The sequence below is a fragment of the Taeniopygia guttata genome, chromosome 4, assembly GCF_048771995.1.
Source record: "Taeniopygia guttata chromosome 4, bTaeGut7.mat, whole genome shotgun sequence".
Taxonomy (NCBI): Eukaryota; Metazoa; Chordata; class Aves; order Passeriformes; family Estrildidae; genus Taeniopygia; species Taeniopygia guttata.
Window position 1 is genome coordinate 57314945 of NC_133028.1, and position 21243 is coordinate 57336187.

At 42.8% G+C, this 21243-nt stretch overlaps 2 protein-coding genes across 12 annotated transcripts in view; both read left to right on the forward strand.

Annotated features, from left to right (window-relative positions):
* PTPN13 (protein tyrosine phosphatase non-receptor type 13) overlaps positions 1-6240 on the forward strand; it is a 114857-nt gene extending 108617 nt beyond the window's left edge. For all 10 annotated transcript variants that reach the window (XM_072928661.1, XM_072928662.1, XM_072928660.1 and 7 more), the window contains 6 exons: positions 1014-1162; positions 1737-1827; positions 2496-2833; positions 3359-3574; positions 4333-4395; positions 5401-6240. In XM_072928661.1, coding sequence (XP_072784762.1) covers positions 1014-1162; positions 1737-1827; positions 2496-2833; positions 3359-3574; positions 4333-4395; positions 5401-5481 — 938 coding nt within the window. In that variant the 3' untranslated portion in view covers positions 5482-6240. The remainder of the gene's footprint in view (positions 1-1013; positions 1163-1736; positions 1828-2495; positions 2834-3358; positions 3575-4332; positions 4396-5400) is intronic.
* Positions 6241-19644: 13404 nt separating this feature from the next.
* The window catches only part of AFF1 (ALF transcription elongation factor 1), a 66943-nt gene continuing 65344 nt past the window's right edge, over positions 19645-21243 (forward strand). For both annotated transcript variants that reach the window (XM_012573316.5, XM_072928680.1), the window contains exon 1: positions 19645-19784. In XM_012573316.5, coding sequence (XP_012428770.4) covers positions 19768-19784 — 17 coding nt within the window. In that variant the 5' untranslated portion in view covers positions 19645-19767. The remainder of the gene's footprint in view (positions 19785-21243) is intronic.

Sequence of the window (21243 nt, forward strand, 5' to 3'; positions counted from 1 at the left end):
TTTTGTAAGTTATTGTGTGAAGAACTTAAATTTAAAATGTACTTGAAGTTCATTTCAATGTATGTGAGAACCCCGGGATTGATTTGGGGCTCTCGTGTGGTGGTAAAGTCTCTCCTCCAACCCGAGCTTCCAAAGAAAAACTCCGCAGCCTCTTGTGGTTCGGTCTCAAGGCAGTTTATTGCTAGCTATCTAAAAGATTGTCCTCGCCCGCCGCGGCTGCCTAGGTCAGCGGCCCAGGCAGAGACACACACACTCCTGACACCCTCACTGTCCGGTGTCTCCGTCGTCTCTCTCCCTGCCCAGGGCTGCTGCTATCTTTTATATGGTATATTACGTGTTATATGTTTACAGATTTTCCCCAATTCCTACTATCTATGTTACAATGTGCTCCTCTACTCTAAACCAATCTGTGAGTGCCAACATCACCAAGAACATGGAGGTAAGGAAGAAGAAGGAGGAAGAACAGGATCAGGCCCACTTTCCTCCATCTTAGAACTCCTGACCCCCCTGTACAAAGTAAAACCCCCCTGTACAGGTGTTAAAACCCCCCGTACAATACTAAAAAATTTTCCCCTCTAATTTGTAACTACTTTTACTATACCATCTAACTCTCTGTGACTGCTTGTTCCACCTTCAAAGTTGGTAACTCATTCCATGGCTCAAACTCAAAATCACAGCTGTTTTCAGCTGCCTGTCAGGGTCTAAAATGCTTCTGACCAAGGCCTGGAACCTCTGAAAATGTCTGAGGGACATTTTGAGTTCTGACATCTGTATTTCTTGGAAATTCAGGAAAATACTCCCTGGATTCATCAGAGCTGATTTTGTCTTACTGGTTTTGCTAGTTAATTTGCTTTTGCCTGTCAAACTAAGAGGAGAGCTGTGTGTTCTCTCTGTGTAGGGAGGCATTCAAAAGAAAACAGGCAGTGCAGTGGTGAACAGCAACATGCAAATCCAACTGTGGGCTACAGTTTATGTTTCCCTGATTTTACCTATTTATTTATATCTTCTGCTAGATTTCCCCCTAGTGACAAATGAAGAGATCTCTGCACTCCCTACGGTGAATGTGCTCCCTGGAGGCAAATATTCAGGAGCCAAATTGAAGTCAGTGATCAGGATATTGCGTGGATTGCTGGAACAGGGAGTCCCTTCTAAAGAGATTGAAGTGAGTAACTATTTGTCCTTTAAAGTCCTTTTTCCACTATGAAACAAAAATAGAATGGCTGGATCATCACTGCCTTGAATACCACAGCTCTTTAATTGGAAGCTCAAAAGAGATGAAAAGACTTGACACCAAAGACTTCTCTCCCTTCTCCCACAAGCTGCTGAGAGATGAGATCAGTTTGAATTCAGTACATAAGTGTTTTTTACATCATTCTTCCTTCTGGTAAATTACCATGTGAATAATGTAAACAGGCATAGACAAAGGCTGTGAAGTCCAGCTGCTGAATGTGAAACCAGTTTTTTCAGTGTCTTAAGTCAGCCATGCTACATGATCTCTTTTTTGAGAGAATGAGATAAAATATTTACTGATAGTGTGTGGGGTTTGGTTTGGGGTTTTTTTTGTTAATTTCATTTTCTTGGCTGTGTAGAAGATTCCTTCCTGTGACTGCATTATTTTGCATATCCACATTAGGATTTAATTTTTAATTATTCTGTTTGTGACTTGATAACATAACCACTCTTACTATTATTACCAATTACTGTTTCCCAATGGACATGTAATTACCTCTTTACAGAACCTTCAGGAGTTAAAACCTCTGGATCAGTGTTTGGTTGGACAAGCGAAGGAGAACAGGAGAAAGAACAGATATAAAAACATACTTCCTTGTAAGTCCTAACTCATTTGAAATTCACAGTTGACATTCTGCCACCGCCTGTATGGTCAGATGGATTGGATAAGATGGTTGATGGGGGTGGTTTGATTTCTAATCCTAGTAAGGATGAAAGTAAAGCAAGCATTTATAAAGCAGTTTGATCAGTGAACAATATATTACTGTGCTGTGGTATGTAGGGATGGATGTTCACAGACTTTTCAGTTGTTTTAGCAGGTCGCATGTCTTAAATCATGTATACATGTGCAACCAGACAAGGTTTTTTTCAGTTTTACCCATGCAGAATTGGAAAAACAGAAATGTGTACTATGGTCAGTAAATTTCCTGCCATAAAATTCTGCTTGTTAGGTGTTGAGAAGTAAAAACTGACAGAGGTTAGTTCTATGTGAGAAAAGCTCAGCCTCTGTTTTTCAGAGTTCAAATCACTTATCCCACCTGTCTGCTGTTTTATATTTCTCCTGCAGACATCTTTTTCTTTATTAAAAGTACTGATTGGTGTCCTAAATTATGTATTTAAGTGATTTATTTCTTCTAAAGCAAGCTGTGCAAGCATCAGTGGAGATAAGTGCTGTGTGAGTGTGTAAGGTTCAGCAGCTGTATTGCTTGAAGGTCTGATGACATGCACACCTAACATGAGGTCTTTCTGTTGTGTGGGGATGACAGATGACACCACCAGAGTCCCTCTCGGGGTTGAAGGTGGATACATCAATGCCAGCTTCATTCGCATGCCCGTGGGGAATGAGGAGTTCGTTTACATTGCATGCCAAGGACCTCTTCCTACTACTGTAGCAGATTTCTGGCAAATGGTTTGGGAACAAAACTGTACTGTGATTGCCATGATGACTCAGGAGGTCGAGGGAGAAAAGATAAAGTGTCAGCGTTACTGGCCAGATGTGCTCAATAAAACCACCATGATAAATGACAGACTACGCTTGGCTCTTGTGAGACTTCAGCAGCTGAAGGGCTTCATCATCAGAGTGCTGGAGCTCGAAGAGATTCAGGTGAGTGAATCTAATTCTGCACGCTTGGAGTTTTTTTCTGAGTATTGCCATATTTATCTTTATACTTCTGGCTTTCCTGCTTTCACTTCCATTGTCTACATCAAGAGGCAACCCAGAGCTTCTCCTCTTTGCCTAGTGAGCATTACCGGGCAGATGTTCTTCATGGCAGCTTGTGCTGCTTTGTGACCTTTATAGGAAAAAGCTTTTGGGCCAGGCTATGATTTCATTACAGTAATGAGACTCTAAATTTTGGCTCCCATTGGCCACAGAAATATATGTAGGGATATGAATTCACTAATAATGCAGCCTGGCTGGTTGACTCCTCTGTGTGATCAGCTCAGTCTGCACAGTGAACCTTACACATTTAAATTGCTTACTAGTTATTTCCAGTTTAGTTCTCGTATTGAATTACAAAGCACCTTCACTGGGCATATCCCTCTGTTCTGAGACTTTTCTTTGGAAACTCAATTTCTTTCTTTTTATTCTTGCCACAAGCCAAACGGTGGTGTTGTTTTTGAACCTCAGACAGGTGAAGTGCGGCACATTTCCCACCTGAACTTCATTGCCTGGCCTGACCACGACACCCCCTCGCAGCCAGACGATCTGCTCACCTTCATCTCTTACATGCGGCAGGTCCACAAGGCAGGACCCATCATCACCCACTGCAGTGCAGGCATCGGGAGGTCAGGCACCCTCATCTGCATAGACGTGGTCCTGGGGCTCATCAGCAGAGACCTCGATGTGAGTATCCATGGGATGGGCCCAGTAGTGCTCCTGACCTGCAGGAAGTGTGTTCCACTGAATCGATGCAATCTTTTAAAGAGTGTACCATGCTGTTGGCAGTATTATGTTTCTTTGCTGGTGATCTCAAGTGGGGAGAGCTCTAATATCCCCGTGGCCCTTGGGTTAGCTCGGGCAACCTCAGCAGCCAGGCCACTTGAAGTATATTGCAAGGTCATCTTTTACCTTCTGGACTTCTGGCACATGGCATGGGAAAAATGGTGTTGCCATGATGGCTTTGGCAATTGGTGGAAGGGGCGTGTAAATTAACTTTTCCAACACAACCAAGGATTGCTTTCTAGGACAATCCACAGGAGGGTGCTAGCTCCCTTATGTTTATGTCCTTCAGCAGCCTAGGGTAGCAAAACTGTGGTGAATTTCTAAAGAAGATGAGCTATGTCATGCTTAGCTCAGTGGAGTTTCTAAGCACCCTCTGAATGTCTGAAACTTTATTTTCTGCATGCTTAGCTTGGAATAAGCAAGAAGGCCTGTGTACAGAAAGAGCACAAGAAAAGGGGGGAGTGTCTGATGTAGGGCCACATCCAGATTGCCCAGAGACAGCACATGCTGGTTACCTACCAGATAAACATAGGCTGTAGTGAATTATTCATTTCATTACTAATGTACCTAATCCCATTCCCTGTTTTGATGCTGGGGATGTTCCTTTGTTCTGCATGTCTGTCTTTTTTGAATGTTTAACTTGCTGTTTGTTTTGGTAGTTCGACATCTCGGACCTGGTGCGCACCATGCGTCTGCAGAGACACGGAATGGTTCAGACAGAGGTGAGTCTGGATTCCCCAGGCCTTCACTGAACCATCTGAAGTGCCAGAGAGCTTCATGATGCACACAGCAATTGTCTTTGTGCACTGTAATGTGACACTTGTGTCACAAGAATCAGATGAGTAGCAGGATGTGTCTAACATTTATAAACACAAGCCATTTTTAACATGCTGTGTTGTTTTGATCTGTGTTTAAAAAAAAAAATGTGAGTTTTCATCTTCAAAAGCATGCGTTTATAGAGGGGGGTCAGCTAAGCTTTTTTGGTTTAAAGTTGCATTATAGACTGAAGAGAAAGCCTAACTGTAGCTGCTGGGAATCAATGATATGTCTTGAGATCTCTTTTGGTAATATATTCAGCCAGAAGTTCAATCTTTTAGGAATAATCTGGATCTAGAGCTAATTAACTTTAGAGATGGTTATCAGAAGGTCTTGTTAAAATCTGCACTTTTTTCTTTGAATGGGAAAGAATTGTGAAGTCATAGTTAAAAAAAAAAAACCCTGAAATCAAACCAGTAAACTATCAGCCCATCCCTACCTCACACCCCAAAACATCTATCAGCCCCCACACCTCTATCACTCAGATTAAGGTAAGAAGTTCCACTGTCCTCTGGGACAGCCATCAGTATTAGTTGGCATTGATGCAAGTCCTTGAAATACACTTGCTGTCTTCATTTCTGCTTATGTAAAGTGCCTAGTCTCCTTTAGGTGGTTTTGGTGTGAAAGAAAAATAAATGTCCCATATGAAATATATCTTTAGTGGCAGAGGAGCGTCTATATTTTTTTTAAGTTGAGGTTGCATATTTTTCCACTGTGGCCTTTTTTGTTTGTTTGGTTTTTTTGTTGTTGTTGTTGTTTGGGGTCTTTTGTTTTCCTTGGGATTTGGTGATGGTGGTTTTCTTTAATAGTATAATTAGTATTGAAAGTGCTGTACAGCTGTGAAGTGCAAGTGAGAGCACTTAGGTGTGCAGGCATTTTTTACATGTTCTGTAATTTCCTTTTCCTTACAGGATCAGTACATTTTCTGCTATCAAGTTGTCCTTTATGTCCTGAACCAACTCCAGGATGAAGAAAAACAGAGAGACAAATAAAACACTGAAGAAGTGCATTTAAAATAAGGAAGCAAGGAGGTTGAGAGGCTTTGGAGCATTTTATTTGTCTTGCCAATAGTTTTCTAATCCCTTTCTTCAGTTGCTGTCCAATGCCTTTTCTATGAAGTCTTTCCATCATTCCAAATAACGTATATAGTTTTAAGGGAAAGGGATAGCTCATACAATACCACTGTTATCTTCAGCCCCATGGATGCCCATGTGAGATTTTTGTATAACAATATTTAATAAAGCTGCATTTTTTGTAGCTTCCTTAATATGTCATAAAATACAGAAATAAAAATATTTTAATTTAAAAAGAAAAGTAATGAAGAAGAAAAAAAGTAATTCTATACTACTTCCTGCAGTTCTGCAACTGCTTTGGGGTATTTGTTTCTTTCAGGCTGGGGAAGTGGGAGGGATGAAGCAGTATTTTTATCTTGTAAACTTTATTACAAAGACTTTTTACTAGTCTCTTTTGAAAGCTTGTTCATGGCACAGAATTTTTGCCCTTCTAGTACAATTAGAGCTATTTTATAGAGGGTATCTTGAAATCAGCATTAAAGCTTTAAGAGATGCCTGTTAGCATAAGGATAGTAGTGAATGTTAACTGTATCACAGTTAATGTTTACTTCATAGAATTTTATGTATATATTTATATACTTTTACACAAAAAAAAGGATCTGAATTATTTGGTGTCTAACCTTATAATTGATTAGGCATCTCTACTCTGTAAATAAAAATATACCTAATGTACACTGATCAATGGGTCTGGGTATTTTTGTGTCCTTGTAACTGATTTTTTTTGGCCTTCCATGGCATCATTCCTTGCAGTTGCTGCCTCTAAGACATAAAGGCTGTGCATATTTTAAGTTTCCAGTGTCCTTTTGTTCTGCAGTATCTGTTTGAAAAATCTGGCAGAGCTGTGGGCTCCTTTCTGGAGAATTTCCACACTATGATGAAAAGTTTCTTTTCCCTCCCTCCTTGTTTTTCAGCACATCTGGGCATTGAGACCATATCACTTTTTTAGGAGGTGTGTTTGCACTGCTACAGCAGTGTTCTGACAACAGTGTAATCTACTCTGCCTAGGGCAACCAGGCTTGAGGTTGGAGGCAAGATATCAGATTCTAAGTAGCTCAGTGGTTTAGTGACACTGTAAACAATCACAACTGTTCTGATAGAAATTTTTCATTTTAAGCTCTGTGGGAGCCTTGGATGGTGAATAAATGCCATCGGCCTCGAGTGGTCATTTGAGGGCTTGGGCAATATTTCTCTCCCAGCAATTCTTGACAGAACTGAAGCTTTTGTGCTGTCAAGAAGGGTGTAAGAGTGCTAATATAACAGCATTCTGCATTGAAGTGGTGGAAGTCAATTCAGAGGCTGGTTATTATTCAAGGTTTTGACTCTTTAAAATAGTAGCCCACAGTGTTCCAGTGTCCCAAAACTGAGGCGACCACTGCATTGCAAGAGCATGACTTAAAAAAGGAAAAGAGCCTTTTTCACTTTTCAGCAATACTGTGTATTTTATTCCCTCCAGCATAACAGCAAAATTGTGCATTTTACAGAGCACCTTAGTTTGAGGAAGGAAAATTAATTCTGTGTAGATAGAACCAGAGGTAAATTGATTAGCTATGTTGGCAGTATATCTATATGAAGGAGCTATAAATTGAAGAAAAAAGATTTTTCAAGACAACAGTTATATACAGGCAAAATAAGTAAACACAGCTAGTTAATACACTGCAGCTGCTTTAACATAAATAGTGAGTTCAGAGGGTTTGGACATGTGTGGGTTTTAGAAACAAAAGAAAGTGTTATGGTAACCAGACAGCACAGTTAAGGCAGTTAAATTCTTCTTTTAAATGTTTTCAGGTGCATGCCAAACAATGTAGAAACAGGAACAGATTTTGTATAGTGTGCTGCATGGAGCCAAGTCCAGCACAAACAGCTTGCATCAGATTGTAGCTTGTGGGAAACACAAATGAGTGAAAGAGCCCAGATTTTGCTGCTTGTCATCACTAATACGATGATGATCTGTGGGATGGTGTTATACCAGATTTCCTTTGAATGGTGGGCACACGAAAAAGCAGAGGATAATTAACTTGACCAAACCTCTCCTTCCTCAGAAAAAGGACAAACACACACACACAGAGAAACAAAAAAAGCAGAGATCTGCACAAAGAAAAAAATGAGGAACACATGCACACGCGCAAAGCATTCAGGTGTTGCTGAGAAATCATGCATGTATGGTGGAAGGTGGCATTGGCCTGTTTTGAGAAGTGCTTTGAATTTCCTTGGTTTTTTGTCTCAGCGCTGAGGAATAGAATATGGAATCAAGATCGAATGCTCTCTAGTCTGACTCTTGATGAGGAAACTGGAAGGTTGTCTGTTTTCTGGTAAGCAGGTACAACTTGTCCTCTGTGACACCTGGTGTGGTCACTTTGGTTGAAACAGACCTCACAGCTCATAACTCATTATTAAAAAATTGGTCTGCTTATGCAGTAGGATGGCTTAAACTTGGTTTCTGTGGAAAATCTAGTTGGAAATATGCTCATCTTATTCTTCAAAGGATTAGATTACATAAAGTCCTTATGCTCCCTTTGAAGAAATGAGAAGTAAAATTATTAAGCAGCGTGGTTCCTTGAAAGGAATATTGCTGTGTGCTTTCTTACTATGCTGACTTTTTGCAGGGGCAAAAATCTTGAGAGGCTTTTTTTTTTATTTAGAACTAGGATGCCTTACTGAGTAAACATCCAGGACATGCTCCAGCTGAAAGGGATTTTCCTTTATATAGGTATCTGATTTTTAGGAGGAAGCGTACCAGACTAGGGGGAAAACCGACATATAATCCATTATAGTTGTAATTAAAGAACTGACCCTGTGTGTTAACCCAAGAGAAAAAGGATCCTTTTGTTTTTCCAGCCAGAATGAGCTGACAGAAGCACAAATGCTTTGCCACATAAGCAGCCCTGTGCCATTAGTAGTTTATCATATCTTAGTTTTCCTTGCTGGTCGTTGCCTGCAAGAGAAGGGCAACAAAGGAGGGATTCCAGTTGCTCCTTGGAAACTGTTTTGAGTTCTGTTCCAGTTGCTTCTTGGAAAATGTTGTTACTTGAATGCTTCTGAGCAACTTCTTTCCTTACAACTGAAGTCCTTCTAAACCTACCTGTGTGGGGAAAAAAAACATCATGTGGGGGGAAGTTTGAATTTGTGATATCCACTGATAGACAAGTCATTGGGGCAATGACTTGGGCAAAAATCAAGTGGCTTGTAGATATTGGCACAGCTGGAAGTGGAAAATCTGTCCTGTGCTGCCTTCTCAGTGCAGTTGATCTCAGGGGTAAAGTCAGGGAAATGTTAGTCAGCATTTAAGCAGCTTCAGGAGGGCCATGCAGTAAGGGCTGTGAATATTAAGAGCATGCATTCACCAAATATTCATTCAGAGAATGACATTCTCCTGGCTGGGCAAAGTGGCAAATAAATGAACGAACGAGCCAGCAGAGAAGAAAAGGCCAACTCAACGCTGGGAAAGAAAATGCTGACAAAAAGTGGTTGATACAAATCAGTGCTTTATTGGATATACTGAAAAGACAAAGAAGAGTAGACTTACACATACATGGTGAGATAACAAGCTCCCATGGCACACGGTTCTGAGTAGTGTTTGCTGCAAACTGGAGCACAGCCACTGGTTGGAATTGGAGGTAAAGTAAACTTCTGGATTCTGTCTTTTGGAAAATTCCTTCTGGAGCTCCCATTCAATTACAAGTGACCTGTCCAGTGGAGCGTTGACTGATGGAGGTGTTATATTTGACAGTGGTGAATCTGTCACATCTTCTGGGCATTGGAGAATTTGTGGCGTGGGATGTTTCACACCAGCCTCTCCCATGAATGAGTGAGGATGAAAATGAGCATTGTGTCTGAAATTTTGGCCTGTATAGATCTCTTGCAGATACACATCTTGGTCGATCCAGTTCATGTCAGCTTCTGATAAAATTGATAATAGCCATCATGGAAAGAAAATCTTGTATTGCTGTAGACATGGTGACTGAATTTCCACTGCTGCTTTGGGGAAGCAAACAAACAAAAAAGGCAGAACGCCACATCCTGTGGCTCACACTCAGACCTCAATTTGAGCATCACTTCTTGGGCTTAATTCCTAGTCTTTTGTGTTGGTCAGCCCGGTGGGCTCTGTGGGGAACTTTGCTTCTTAATGAAATGTTAGGAAAAGGGTGGTTGGTTTTGTTTTATTGAAGTGCTGGAAAGATCTTGCTGGCTATGAGAACGGGACTTGAAGGATAAATCATTGGACTTGGAGCGGATTTAATTGCTAATTTCCTCAAGTGGGTTCTAGGAAATGGATTTCATCTCCTTTGTACTGTGATGACCTCCATAGTCAAAAATTTTCTCTGGTAGGGTTCTGACTGTATCTTCAGTACAATAGCCAGATTCCCAAACAAATTATCTCTAAACAAGTTAACTTGGTCACAGATGTAGCTTGGTATTTGGTAACAAGGAGCTTTGTATGGTCTGTTTTGCCTTCTCAGCTTTCTTTAAAGCCAGATTGGATATTTCTGTTGTCCTCAGAAACAGATACACTGGGATTAAAAAATTAAAACACCCTTTCCTTGAAGCTTTGTCAGAGATGGAACTCAAAAATCTTCAGTAAAGGAACTTGATTTTGGTTTCACCTCTAACACTGCTGAACTTTCAGACCAAGCCCACTGAAATTGGAGTGTGCTGAGCATTTGGTGTGTAACAACTCTCTGTCTCCTTGAGGTGGGTAAGCCAAATTTGATGTGCTGAGCAAGCCTGCAGTAGCCTTTTGGAAGCTGGACAGGGTTAGAAAATAAAGCAAGAGAGTTCTTGGCCATGCAGTGTAGAATGGGGTCACTTTCTCCACAGCTTCTTTAGCACTTGTCAAGTAAATAAATTTTCACTTGTCAAACATTTGTGAGTTTAAAAATATCCTGGCCTTGAGTGGTAATTTGCTGGGGAGTGCAGCAGAACTTTCCTTGCATTTCCTTGTATCTCCGGCGTGTAGCCTACTGCTGGATAGAGAATGAAGATATCCTATAAGGCATGGTCCCCACAGTTGTGGGTTTCCTGTGTTCAAATCTGTCTTGAGATTCTGCAGTGTTCAGTACAGTCCTAGTATGTGACTTTTTAAAAGCTTTTTTAAAGTTTGTTCTTATAACAAGGAATAGTAATGTCTCAAAGAATAGTGACCTGGTAAATAAAATAACTGGTCTGGGTCATCTTGATGCATCCAGGAAAAAATGTTCATTTACACTAAATTAAATTATAAAGTAAGGTCAAGACCATTTTTCCCTTCAATGTCTTTAACAGGTGCTGAATGCTCTGAGGCAGAGGTGACACTGCCTGGCTCCTTCTCAAGCTGGCTTTTCGTATAATGGCACAAAGGCCACATTCCCAGTTCTTCTATGAAAAGATAATCATGCTGATGCTACAGATAACAGGTTATCAGGAGGCATTTCCTCGATGGTAGTGTTCCTAGAGCACTGCCAGTCTTCCCATCAGCACAATCTGCTTATGCTACCCAGTCCCATAGTGGTAATAATTCCCTGAAGCACAGCTACCTGCTTTGCTTTTCTCAGGGAATCATAAAGCACTAGCAAACAAGGTTAGATTTATGCAGGAGTTATGTGAGCCCTGCAAGGTTGTCCATTCATATGATAATTATTCTTTTTGTAACCTGCTTTTTCATGCACAGCTGCATTTTTTTTTTCCCAGCAGAGCTTAAATTTTGTTTTGTTTGTTTCAAATCCCTGTCTTGCTGTAAGCATTCAGCAATTCTGTCTGCTGTGATAAGTCCTTACCATGACTGCTTTGTGCTCCCAGCAGCTCAGGATACTTGTCTCAGGCCTTTTGGTGCTGAGACTTTGGGTATAAACTCCTTGTTTAGTGATGTGCAGCCCTGGCATGTTGATGATTGCTTTGGAAATCAGCATTTTCTCAGCTCAGGATTCAACAGAAATATTTGCCTAAGTGGGATTTGTGTGTCCAGCCACATGGGTGTGCTACTTGGGAGGGTTGCCTTATTTACCTCAAGAACACTTACCTTCTTCACCCCCAAATCACTTTATCTTTTTTCTTTCTCTTTTTATTTACTCTCTTGAGAGACATTATTTACATGTCTCTTCAGTGACCAGTGATGGTTTATAGCACATAGGGATAATGCATTTTTCATAACTTGCTTTATGACTTTGGGCATTATATCAGAGGCTCCTGGAGATACAATAACCTTCTTTTGCCCTCCAAGGTTATGGAACTGGGCAGAAAGCAAGTGCAACCAAGGGAATCATGTAGGTAACTTATCATTCAAGACCTCCTGGCTTCCCTTGCACAATTTATAGTGCAGTCTGTGTCATGTTGTCCAGTTGTCTCATTCACTTATTTTTTTGAGGTTTGCCAGTGTTCTTGGCCCTAGGTAAGAACACAGATCAGCACCTGACATGAGAAATGTTTCATATTATGTATATGGAGAGGTAGATTATGTTACATTCCAGTTTTTGTAAAAATTCACCTTTGAGCTCATAGGAGCTCCATGTAGCTGAAAGAGGTGAATGGAAAGACGTGACTTCCACAAAGGGCATTTCTAAATGTTCCTCTTCCTCTGGAACATAAAGTTGCCTCGCTCACTGTGTATGAATCAGCTCATCCAGGAGAGGAATCCAAAAGGGAATTGTGCCAAGCAATTGTAATTCTAACAAAGCCCTTATGAAGGGTCTAGTCGAAGTGAAATATTTTTTTAAAAACATCCTCTGTCTAGATCTTACCTTGGTCTTTCAAGCAGGTTCTGTGACCTTACACTTGTCCTTGTTGAACTTCATAGAGTTCATGTTAGCCCAAGTTACCCATAGTACCCACTCTTCCAGCCTGTCCAGGTCTTCCTGCAGGGTGAATCTTACTTCTCAAGTGCCTGTTTCCCCATTTGACAAACCTCACCAGGGTGCACTCGGTCCCATCACACAGATCACTTGTGAGGATATTAAACAGTTTTGGGCCCAGTACCGATCCTTGCTGGACCCCACTTGTGACAGGTCACCAGCCTGAAGAGGAGCTGTTTACTGGCACCCCGTGGATGCTTCTGCCAGCCAGTTCCCCACCCACTGCAAGGACCACTTGTCTAGACCATAATGTGTCAGTTTGTCCAGGAGGAGGCTGTGGGAAACCAAATGGAAATACCTGCAGAAATCCAGGTAAGCAATATCCACCTCCTGCCCCACTTGGACTGAGCAGTTCCTTTGCCATAGAAGGTGATCAGCTCTGTCAAGCACCACTTGCCCTTGGTGAATCCATCCTGGCTTTTCCCTGTCCCCTGCTTAATTTTTCATGTGATAGCCTCAGGAGGATTTCTTCAGTAACTCTCCCAGGAGCTGAAACATAACTTGGTGGCAAAAGCATTTGTAACTTGGGGAAATATGTCCACTTAATAATGCCCACGTGACCAGAAATCCGTGGGGCATCAGTGTGGTTGAAAACACTTGTAGATTGTTCAGTGAAATCTAGATTTTACTGCTGGCTGCTCACATGCTTTCTAGCTGTGTTAAGATGAGTTGGCAGCAGAGCAGGCTTTCCCCACACTCTGTTCAGTCACGTGTGCAGTGCATTTCCATCTGCCCATGTTGTTACAGAGTAGGTCTGTGCTTCAGCTGGAAACCCCTCCTTCTGTGGCTTGCAGAACATTGTCAGATGGTCCCTCACCTGGTGTTAAAGCCATGGCCTAGAGCTCAGCTGCTTCATCTAATCATCAAAGCACCTGTGCTCCTGTTTCATATCAGTTGCTCTAAGTGGGTTGGCTCACAAGGCTTCACATAAAGCTCCTGTAGCCTGGACCCCTGCCAGAAGTCAATTTGCTCCCTCAGGAGTGTGACATGCTGCAAATGAATGTCACAAATTGAAGTGTAAACATTTTCTGCCCTATTTCTTCTTGATGGAGACTTTGCTTCTGCTGAGGTCTTGCACTTAATTAAGCAAGGCTTCTTTAACATGTTTCCAGGCAGGATTTGCTTCTTCCAAAATATTTTTAGAACATGGCTGCATAGCACACTCATGGGCCAGGCCAGACTTCATGACAATGATGTTGATGCCAACAGTTCTGCACTTCTGTGAACCAAAGACAAGTTTGGGGCAGACAGGATAGAGAGAAATAGGTGGTGGACATTGTGAGTGAACAGCACTGTAGGAGTGAGTTCACCCCTTTTGCATGGACCAAAGTAAGGGGAATTTTTTTGGTTTTTAATTTATTGTGATGAGCCAAAATGGTGCCAATTGTGTAGTGGCTGAAACTTAGCTGTGTCTGAGGACCCTGCAAGGTGGAACTGCCCCTACGGTGACATGAGGAGCCTAATTGCTACAAGATCCTTCCCCTTCTCTTTCCTCCTTTCTTCCTGAACATTGCTTTGAAGTTTTATCCAGTGCAGCCTTTTAATCTATAGCTGTCTTTTTAATGTTTGTTGTTTCTCTTCTCCCCTTTTCATGAATGTTGGCATTCATCAGAGGCCTATTTGGTTGTCTAAAGGGAGGGCCCTAACAGCACATTTATTCTTAAGTTAAGCAAAACATCCTGCAGCCAGTAGCAGTAGCCTCCTCTGTCATGCTCTTGGTCAAGCCTGAAGTTCTCTTTAGGAGCTGACCTGAAATGCAGTATCACTGCTGGGAGAAGGGAAAATTGATCTCTTGGTTCTCCCTTTCTTAGCTACACATGATCCACACGTTTGGCTGGTATGTTTAGGAACACTGTCAGTGACTGCCAGTTGACATTCCAGGCTCTCTACGTAGCATGTCCCTGAAGATCTTGAGCCAGTGTCCCTCATCCAGCTGCAGCTGAGTTCCCTGTGAGGAATGCTGAAGAGCTCAGCAGAGATGCTGGCTTTGGCAGCTGCTGGTCCTTTGAAAAACCTGCCATGAGAGCCAACATCACATGGCAGCTTCCACTGCCTTGCAGATCTAGACAGGCAATTACTAAATCTGTTGTGTTTTTTCTTGATGGTTAAAGCAAAATTCTGCAAACATCCATTATGATCTACCAATGAGTGTGTGTGGCTCTAAGAGATTTCTCTGAAAACAAAATAAGTGTTTACAGGAGAATTCCCAGCATTTGGAACCTTTTCCTGAACTCAGCTTCTTGAACTGTATGTTTGATGCAGAGACTGTACCTCAGCCTAACAGTATTGGGAATTGTGTGGGGGAAAAGCTGTCAACCCAGTACACATCAAAAATTCAAATTATTTGCTGCCTCAGGTAAGCAATCTGACTCTCCTGTTGTGTCCTATTTCACAGAACATAATAATAACAACTGAATAATGATTTAGAATGCTAGGGAGAATCTAGGGATTCACACAGCTCTGAAAATCTCTGTCAAAGTGTTGGGGAGAGTATTCTATATTTTAATTTTGCAGTACAAAATTGTTTTGGAGAGTTAATTTAAAATGGAGATTTCTGATGTAACACACACAAACCTAAATGCAGAGTGTGCAATGCAGAGTGTGCACCCACAGGCACATATCAAAGGAGGAAATAAATGTTTGGATATAATTTTTTATTCACTGTAGCAATTACTGGAATGACTTGCTGCTTTGGAAACGGAAGATTTTTAATATTTGCTTGTTTAACTTTCCCTTTTTCCTACTGTTGACTCCAAGAAAGCATTTTGGGTTGGCCTTTTTAACTGTTGAAGCAAAGCTTGAGTGCCATGTATTGTATACAATGCTGCTCTTTTGTAAAAGAGACATTAAATATCTGCTTTTTCTCTTCTAGAAAAGCTGACCCTTCAGCTAAATTGAGCCTTCATAATGGAATTTACAGACATGCAGAACAGTGGCAATAACTATGAATTAATTTGTTGAAATCTTGGTTTCCCAGGTCGAGACGGTTTAAACTAAACAATCCCCCCGTCAATGCAAGAAGTGTAATCACTGAGTGTAAGGAGGTTTAAATCTAACATGCTGCCTTTTACCAAAAAATGTATGCCTTTTTCTAACTTGATTCTGTTGAAAAATTATCAGTGCTGGACACTGAGTCTCAGTGGGGGCCCCATACAGACATAGTGCTTAGGGTACAGTGCTTGCCGGAACAATTCTTTGGAATTTTGGACAATGAGAGTTTTACACACATATAACTTGCAAACTTTATTATTCTGTCCCTGCCCAATCCTCCCAAGGATAATTTTTTATGCAGTTTCCATTTGTTTCTCATTTAGATCATAACAGCTGCCAGTGTGCTCTACACTTATACCACCTGCTATCACTCTCCAAAGTACATCTAACTTCTTTTTTTTTTTGTCAATACATCTGCAAGGAATGAACCTTAACTTGTGAAAGTTCATAGGCGTTATGGAACATTTTAAGGCATTCTGAGTGATAAGTGAGTAATGTCAAGATGATGGAAATTGCTCCTGTTGGCTGCCAAAAGCTAGTAGGGTGTAGCCTCTCGTACAGTCTGGTGCCTGCGAGAAGGTGGTTTCTTTTTAAAATCTGTTTTCTTCAATTTAGATATTGAAAAAAGAAGGGTTGTTTTCCTCTCTTCTCAGAAAAGTTTGATTCCTAACATCTGGAGAGCAATTACTTGCATAACAGAATGTACCCAAGTTAGTCTTCTTTCTTAAAGTCAACATATCCTTTTGGTTGTATTCTTCCCTACCCCTTTTTCCAGTGTACTCAGCTGTTTCTTTCCTTTGCCCTAAAGCTCCTCTAACCTCACTGTAGCTAGAAAGTGTGGGTTAGACCCAGTGAAGTTCAAGTGCTTTCCAGGATTTGCCCAGTGAGGATATGCTCCTGGCAGTCAGCTTTGGCTCTGGGAAGTGCTAAGGTTAAGGAGGCACAATAAAACAAGTCTACAGGGAAGTGCTTTGCTGAATCAGGGTTAACAGAGAGTTTTGCTGCCTCAGCCTTCTTCAGACTCGTCATTTCTCACAGCTCCATTTACCTTGTTGAACAGGTTTTTGTGTGTGCTTGCTTGGATGGGTTTCTGAGTTTTGCTCACTTTCCAACTCAACTTTGGAGACAGGAGTTTAAGGATGAGATTAACAAACTCCTCCAAATATGTGGAACTCTTGAAACCCTGCGCATTATGGTTGTAGCCCTTGCTTTGTAGCACCAACACACACATTTCTAGTGAGGCTAGCTCCTTGCCTACCAATGGGGAAAGACACAAGAGAATCAAGCCATTGGTAGGTTTGTGTAGGGTTTGGGATTGCCAGAACACAAGCAACTCTGCAGGTGTGCAGCCTCTGGCTCTCTGTAGGAGCAGCAGGGAGATGCAAGGCAGGAGGGCGCTGACAGCCGGAGGGGCTCAGGGGTCAGGGATTGTTCTATTGGGCTGGGGCAGCAGAACCTTTATGGAGCACAGTCCTTGCCTCCTGACCCGGTGCAGAAGTGCCCTTTGCAAATGAAAGGCCACCCACGGCTCCCTCAGGCTGGGAAACACAATATCCACTGGACCCTTTTCACCTCCAAATGTGAAGGACTCATCAGTGGCAATAAATGGCAGCGGTAAGATGGATTTCTTGTCAACAGAACTGGGAGAACACACGGTAATTAAAGGACCGCAGTGACTCTTGAAGAGTGAAGGTAAAGGGGTGTGTCTGTTTAAAAACCTGATGAATGCAGTGCAATGAGGTGTTTTGAACAGCGTGGTAAGGGCATGAATTTGACCTGTTTCTGTGTATAAACAAATAACATGTTTTCTTCTACAGCAAATGTATCTCAGGAAAACTTACTGACCATGTCTGTATTCTAATGATTTTACTATTGCTTGATATCTGCTCCTTCTTCATTGGTATTCCATGCTTGATTAATTGTTTCACAATGCCACAAGCTTCTGGCATTTGTCCCACAAACTCAATGAATTATCATACCTTTATTAGGATAATGCCATGTTCTATTTTTTTCTGGAATTAAGGGATGCTGCATTCCCCTTCCTGAGCCAACACCTGGGTATGGCCAGCACTTTTAGTGGTGATCAAAGAGAAACCCATCTTCCTTCTACAGGCCCTGCTCTAGATGCTGTAGGTAATTTTTGTAGCAATATATCAGTATCTGCATCTTACTTGGAAATTATGTTGCTTCATGCTTGAAGCTTCTGGGTACATTTTTAGGGGTGTGGGGTTTTTTTGTTTTCTTTTGTTTGGGTTTGTTTTTTTTTTTGTTGTTTTGGTTTTTTTTCTGTTGAAATATCCTTCTGGTCAACATGTCCAGATACAGATAAGTCTATAGGAAGGTGAGAGGGGACTTAAAAGAAACATAATGTACCCACAGCCTGTGCTTTACCACTGATGCCTGAGGTTGGTAGTCTGGCCTTTTCAGGAGCTCAGAATTAAGTTACAATAGCATCCAGGCTGCCTGCACACCTTTATTTGTTTTTTGGTTGGATTTGCATATCTGTGAAGTGTTTAAATCACACGCTTCATCACTGGAGAACTCTATTCTTATCCAGTGCATAGGCAGAGATTAATAGATTTTCAAATATTATATAATATTATATATATATATATATATATATATAATATGGTATCTAAATACCATTTGGAATGATGATCACCTGTAGGAAAGCTTTCCTGATAGGTTTTTAAGACAGAGAGCTCAGTGGTGCATTTCTGAGCTTATGATGAGCTGAAGAGTGAGTACAAAGAGCTTATTTTATTGGCTTGTTTTGTTTGCATTTTACTTAAGGGAGACATTTCCCTTCATTTCTAATACATCTTACAAAAACAATGTCAAAAAAGAGGACACTTGCATCCCTGATCAGTGAATAGAACCAGGTGAGAAAAGCTGATTTTGGAAATAAACATGAGGGAGTAGTCAACAGGTGACAGGACATATTCTGACAAAAAGCTTTCTTTGGAGAAATGCTGATTTGTCAGATGTGCAAGTGCTTTTGAAGGGGGCAGGTAGAAAACTGCTAGAAACTTTGGGTGAAAGCAAACAATTTTTTCCTCTTGGAGAAAGCTCAGCTGTTGTGGCAAATCTAGAGAATTTTTTTTTTTCTTTTATATTTTGTTCTGCCTGAAAGAGCTGATATGAATTTTATTTAATCTTTGAGACGATAGCTCAGATTTGAGATTCCTATAAAGGTTGTCTGAAATAGGAAAACAATCAAGTACAAACCCTCTTCCTGGTATATGCCAGGTACTTTGACACAAGCTGTGCTTTAAACCAGAAGAGTAGGAGGAACATAATGTTGCAGCATTGGTAGAAACCTTAGCCATACACAGTTGCAGAGAAAAGTTGAAGGGATATTGGAATAATATTTTTTGCCTGCTGAATGCTTGGTTAATTCTTAGTTAAGAGCAGTTGCAGGAGTTGTTTGTTTCTATAATTGTGCCAAGAAACACACAGAGCAAAGGACAGGTATTGCTGCTTTCCGAGTGCATCTGCAAACCGCGGCCAGGACCAGAGCCCAGCAGAAGTTGCATAACCAGCTTCACCTTTCCCAAAGGTTCAGAGCCTGCAGCTCCAGCTCTGGCTTCAGCAGCGCGCTCAGCGCTTCCTGATGCGCGTCTGCCTCTGGGCTGTGCGTCCCTTACCAAGGTTTTGAAACGCCCGAAATTCTGAAAAATTCGTGCCTGCCGTTTTATTCTGTCTTTCTAAAATCAAAAATAACCCCATACAAATAATGACAATAATAAAACAAAACAAAACCCAAAAAAAAAACCCCAAAAAAACCAAAAACATAAAGAAACCGCAAACAGAAGAGCAGATAGCTGAAGCAGACGCCGCAGGAGCAGCCGCGGGGTCGGCTGCCGGAGCAGCCCCGCTCCGTCCCGCTCCGCCCGGCCCGATCTGCCTCGCGCCGAGGCCGCAGGCAGCGCCTCAGGAGCGGCGCGGGCCAGGCTCGGCCCTCCCGCCGCCCGCCCGGGCCGAGGCCGGGCCGTACCACGAGCGCCCGGCCGGGCAGGGGGAGGCGGGCGCGGGGCCCGCTCCGCCGCCGGTCCCGCCGCCCTCGGCACGGCGGGGATACCGAGCGGGGCCGCGGCCCGGGAGGACGGCGGCATCCGGCCACACCGGCTGTGGAACGGAGCGGGGCCGTCCCCCGGGGCTGGGCCGGCCCCCCTCTCTGCCGGCGGCCGGGGGAGGGCCGGGCGCCCGGATGTCGATCAAAATGAGCGAGCCCCAGCCCTGCGCCGGCCGCCCGGGAGGGGGGAGCCGCGGCGCGGCGGCACCGGCGGGGAGGCGGCCGGCACATGGGACGGCGGCTTGGGCAGCGGGGTAGAGCCTGGACAGCTGCGGACGGAGCTCATGGATAGAGGACGTTTGGCAGGATAACCCCGCGATGGCTGCCCAGTCGAGGTACGGCACTAAATAACTTTGGTCGCTCCCGGTGCATCTCGCTTAGAGCTGGGTTTGTGATGCCCTGTCTCCGGCTCAGGCTCAGTTGGCTGTGGGGTTTTACCCCGAGCCCCCGATAGGTTTTCTCCTTGTGTTTTGTTCATCGCTCTGCCTGCTCCCTCTTCTTAGCGTAAACTTTCTTCCAGCACGAAAAACAAAGTCTTAATTTCTTCTCGTCAAATCTCTCCCAGTCCAACAAGATAAAAGCTCCTTGAAACTGATTTTCTTCTCCTTCGTGGACTTGTCTGTTTAAGAGCTCTTTGAAATTGATTCTCTTTTCCCCTCCAGATTTGTCTGGCGTTTGTTTGTTTCTGTTCGCCTGTGAGCAGGTCTCTGTCATAGCTTACAGCACGGGTTTTAGAGGTGGCGAATGGCTCTGCTTGGCCGGGTTGCAGGGGAAGCAGGTTGTGTCTGCTGGGTAGCTGCGAGGATAGAAAATTGTTACATTACAGAGAAGAGTACGGAAACGAGTTACTTGGTTGCTGTCAGTGAGCAAAATTCAAGCGAAAACACTGATCTTGGGTAAATACTCTTCAGCTGTGGTTCTAAAGAAGCAGCATTTTGCCTGCTCTCGGGGGAGTTGGGGAGTGTCCTACCTAAAGTAAATGTCACACTCAGCTTGGGGGAGGCAGCTTTTCTTAAGCAGTAGTACTTGATGGAGCAGTGCTATTTAAGGTACCTGTTAAATGCCTTTTAGCGTTTACGATGCCTTAATGGGCATTTCAGAAATGCCAAAGAGAGAAATTCCTTCTTGCTCTTTAGACCCACACCAAACAGCCACCCTGCTCCCCTTTCGTGTAGGCAGGAAAAAAAATTTAAATGGTGGTGTATCCTACACGTAAGTTTGGCACTCATGGTGCATTTTCACAGTGGTGCTTTTCTGCAGGTTTGAAGCCAAGAGCTGGCTTTAAATTACAAACTGGAGAAGGACAGAGCCCTGCGGTTTGGGGAAGAAGCAGGGGAAGATTGATTGCTTGGTTAACAGCTGAGGTCTTCTCCAGCTCCCATGGCCTAATCTCCCAATAGTGGGAGTATCTTGCATAAAGAGTACTTAACAAAAAGGTAAAGATTGAGTTTCTAGCATCTTTTTTTTCCTTTGTATCATCCCTTTGCCTGATTTACTGGCCTGCATTATCAGCGTTGCTGTAATAGGACCGCATACTGGATGCAGCATAAATCCTAGGGATGCTGGCTGGCCCTGGAGCTTGGCTTGGCTCCAAGGCCAGGGACATGCCTGATGTCTCAGAGGTCACACAACCATTCTGCTGGGTGGCAGGAGGCTACATGGGAGCTCGGTCCCAGCAGTAGTCCGCAGCTTCAGCCAGCTGAAAGAAAGGGCAGAGTGGCGCTGGGGCCAGTGAGCCACATTCTTGACCCATAAGGTGAACGGCGCAGACACTCAGGTGTTACATGCTGAGTG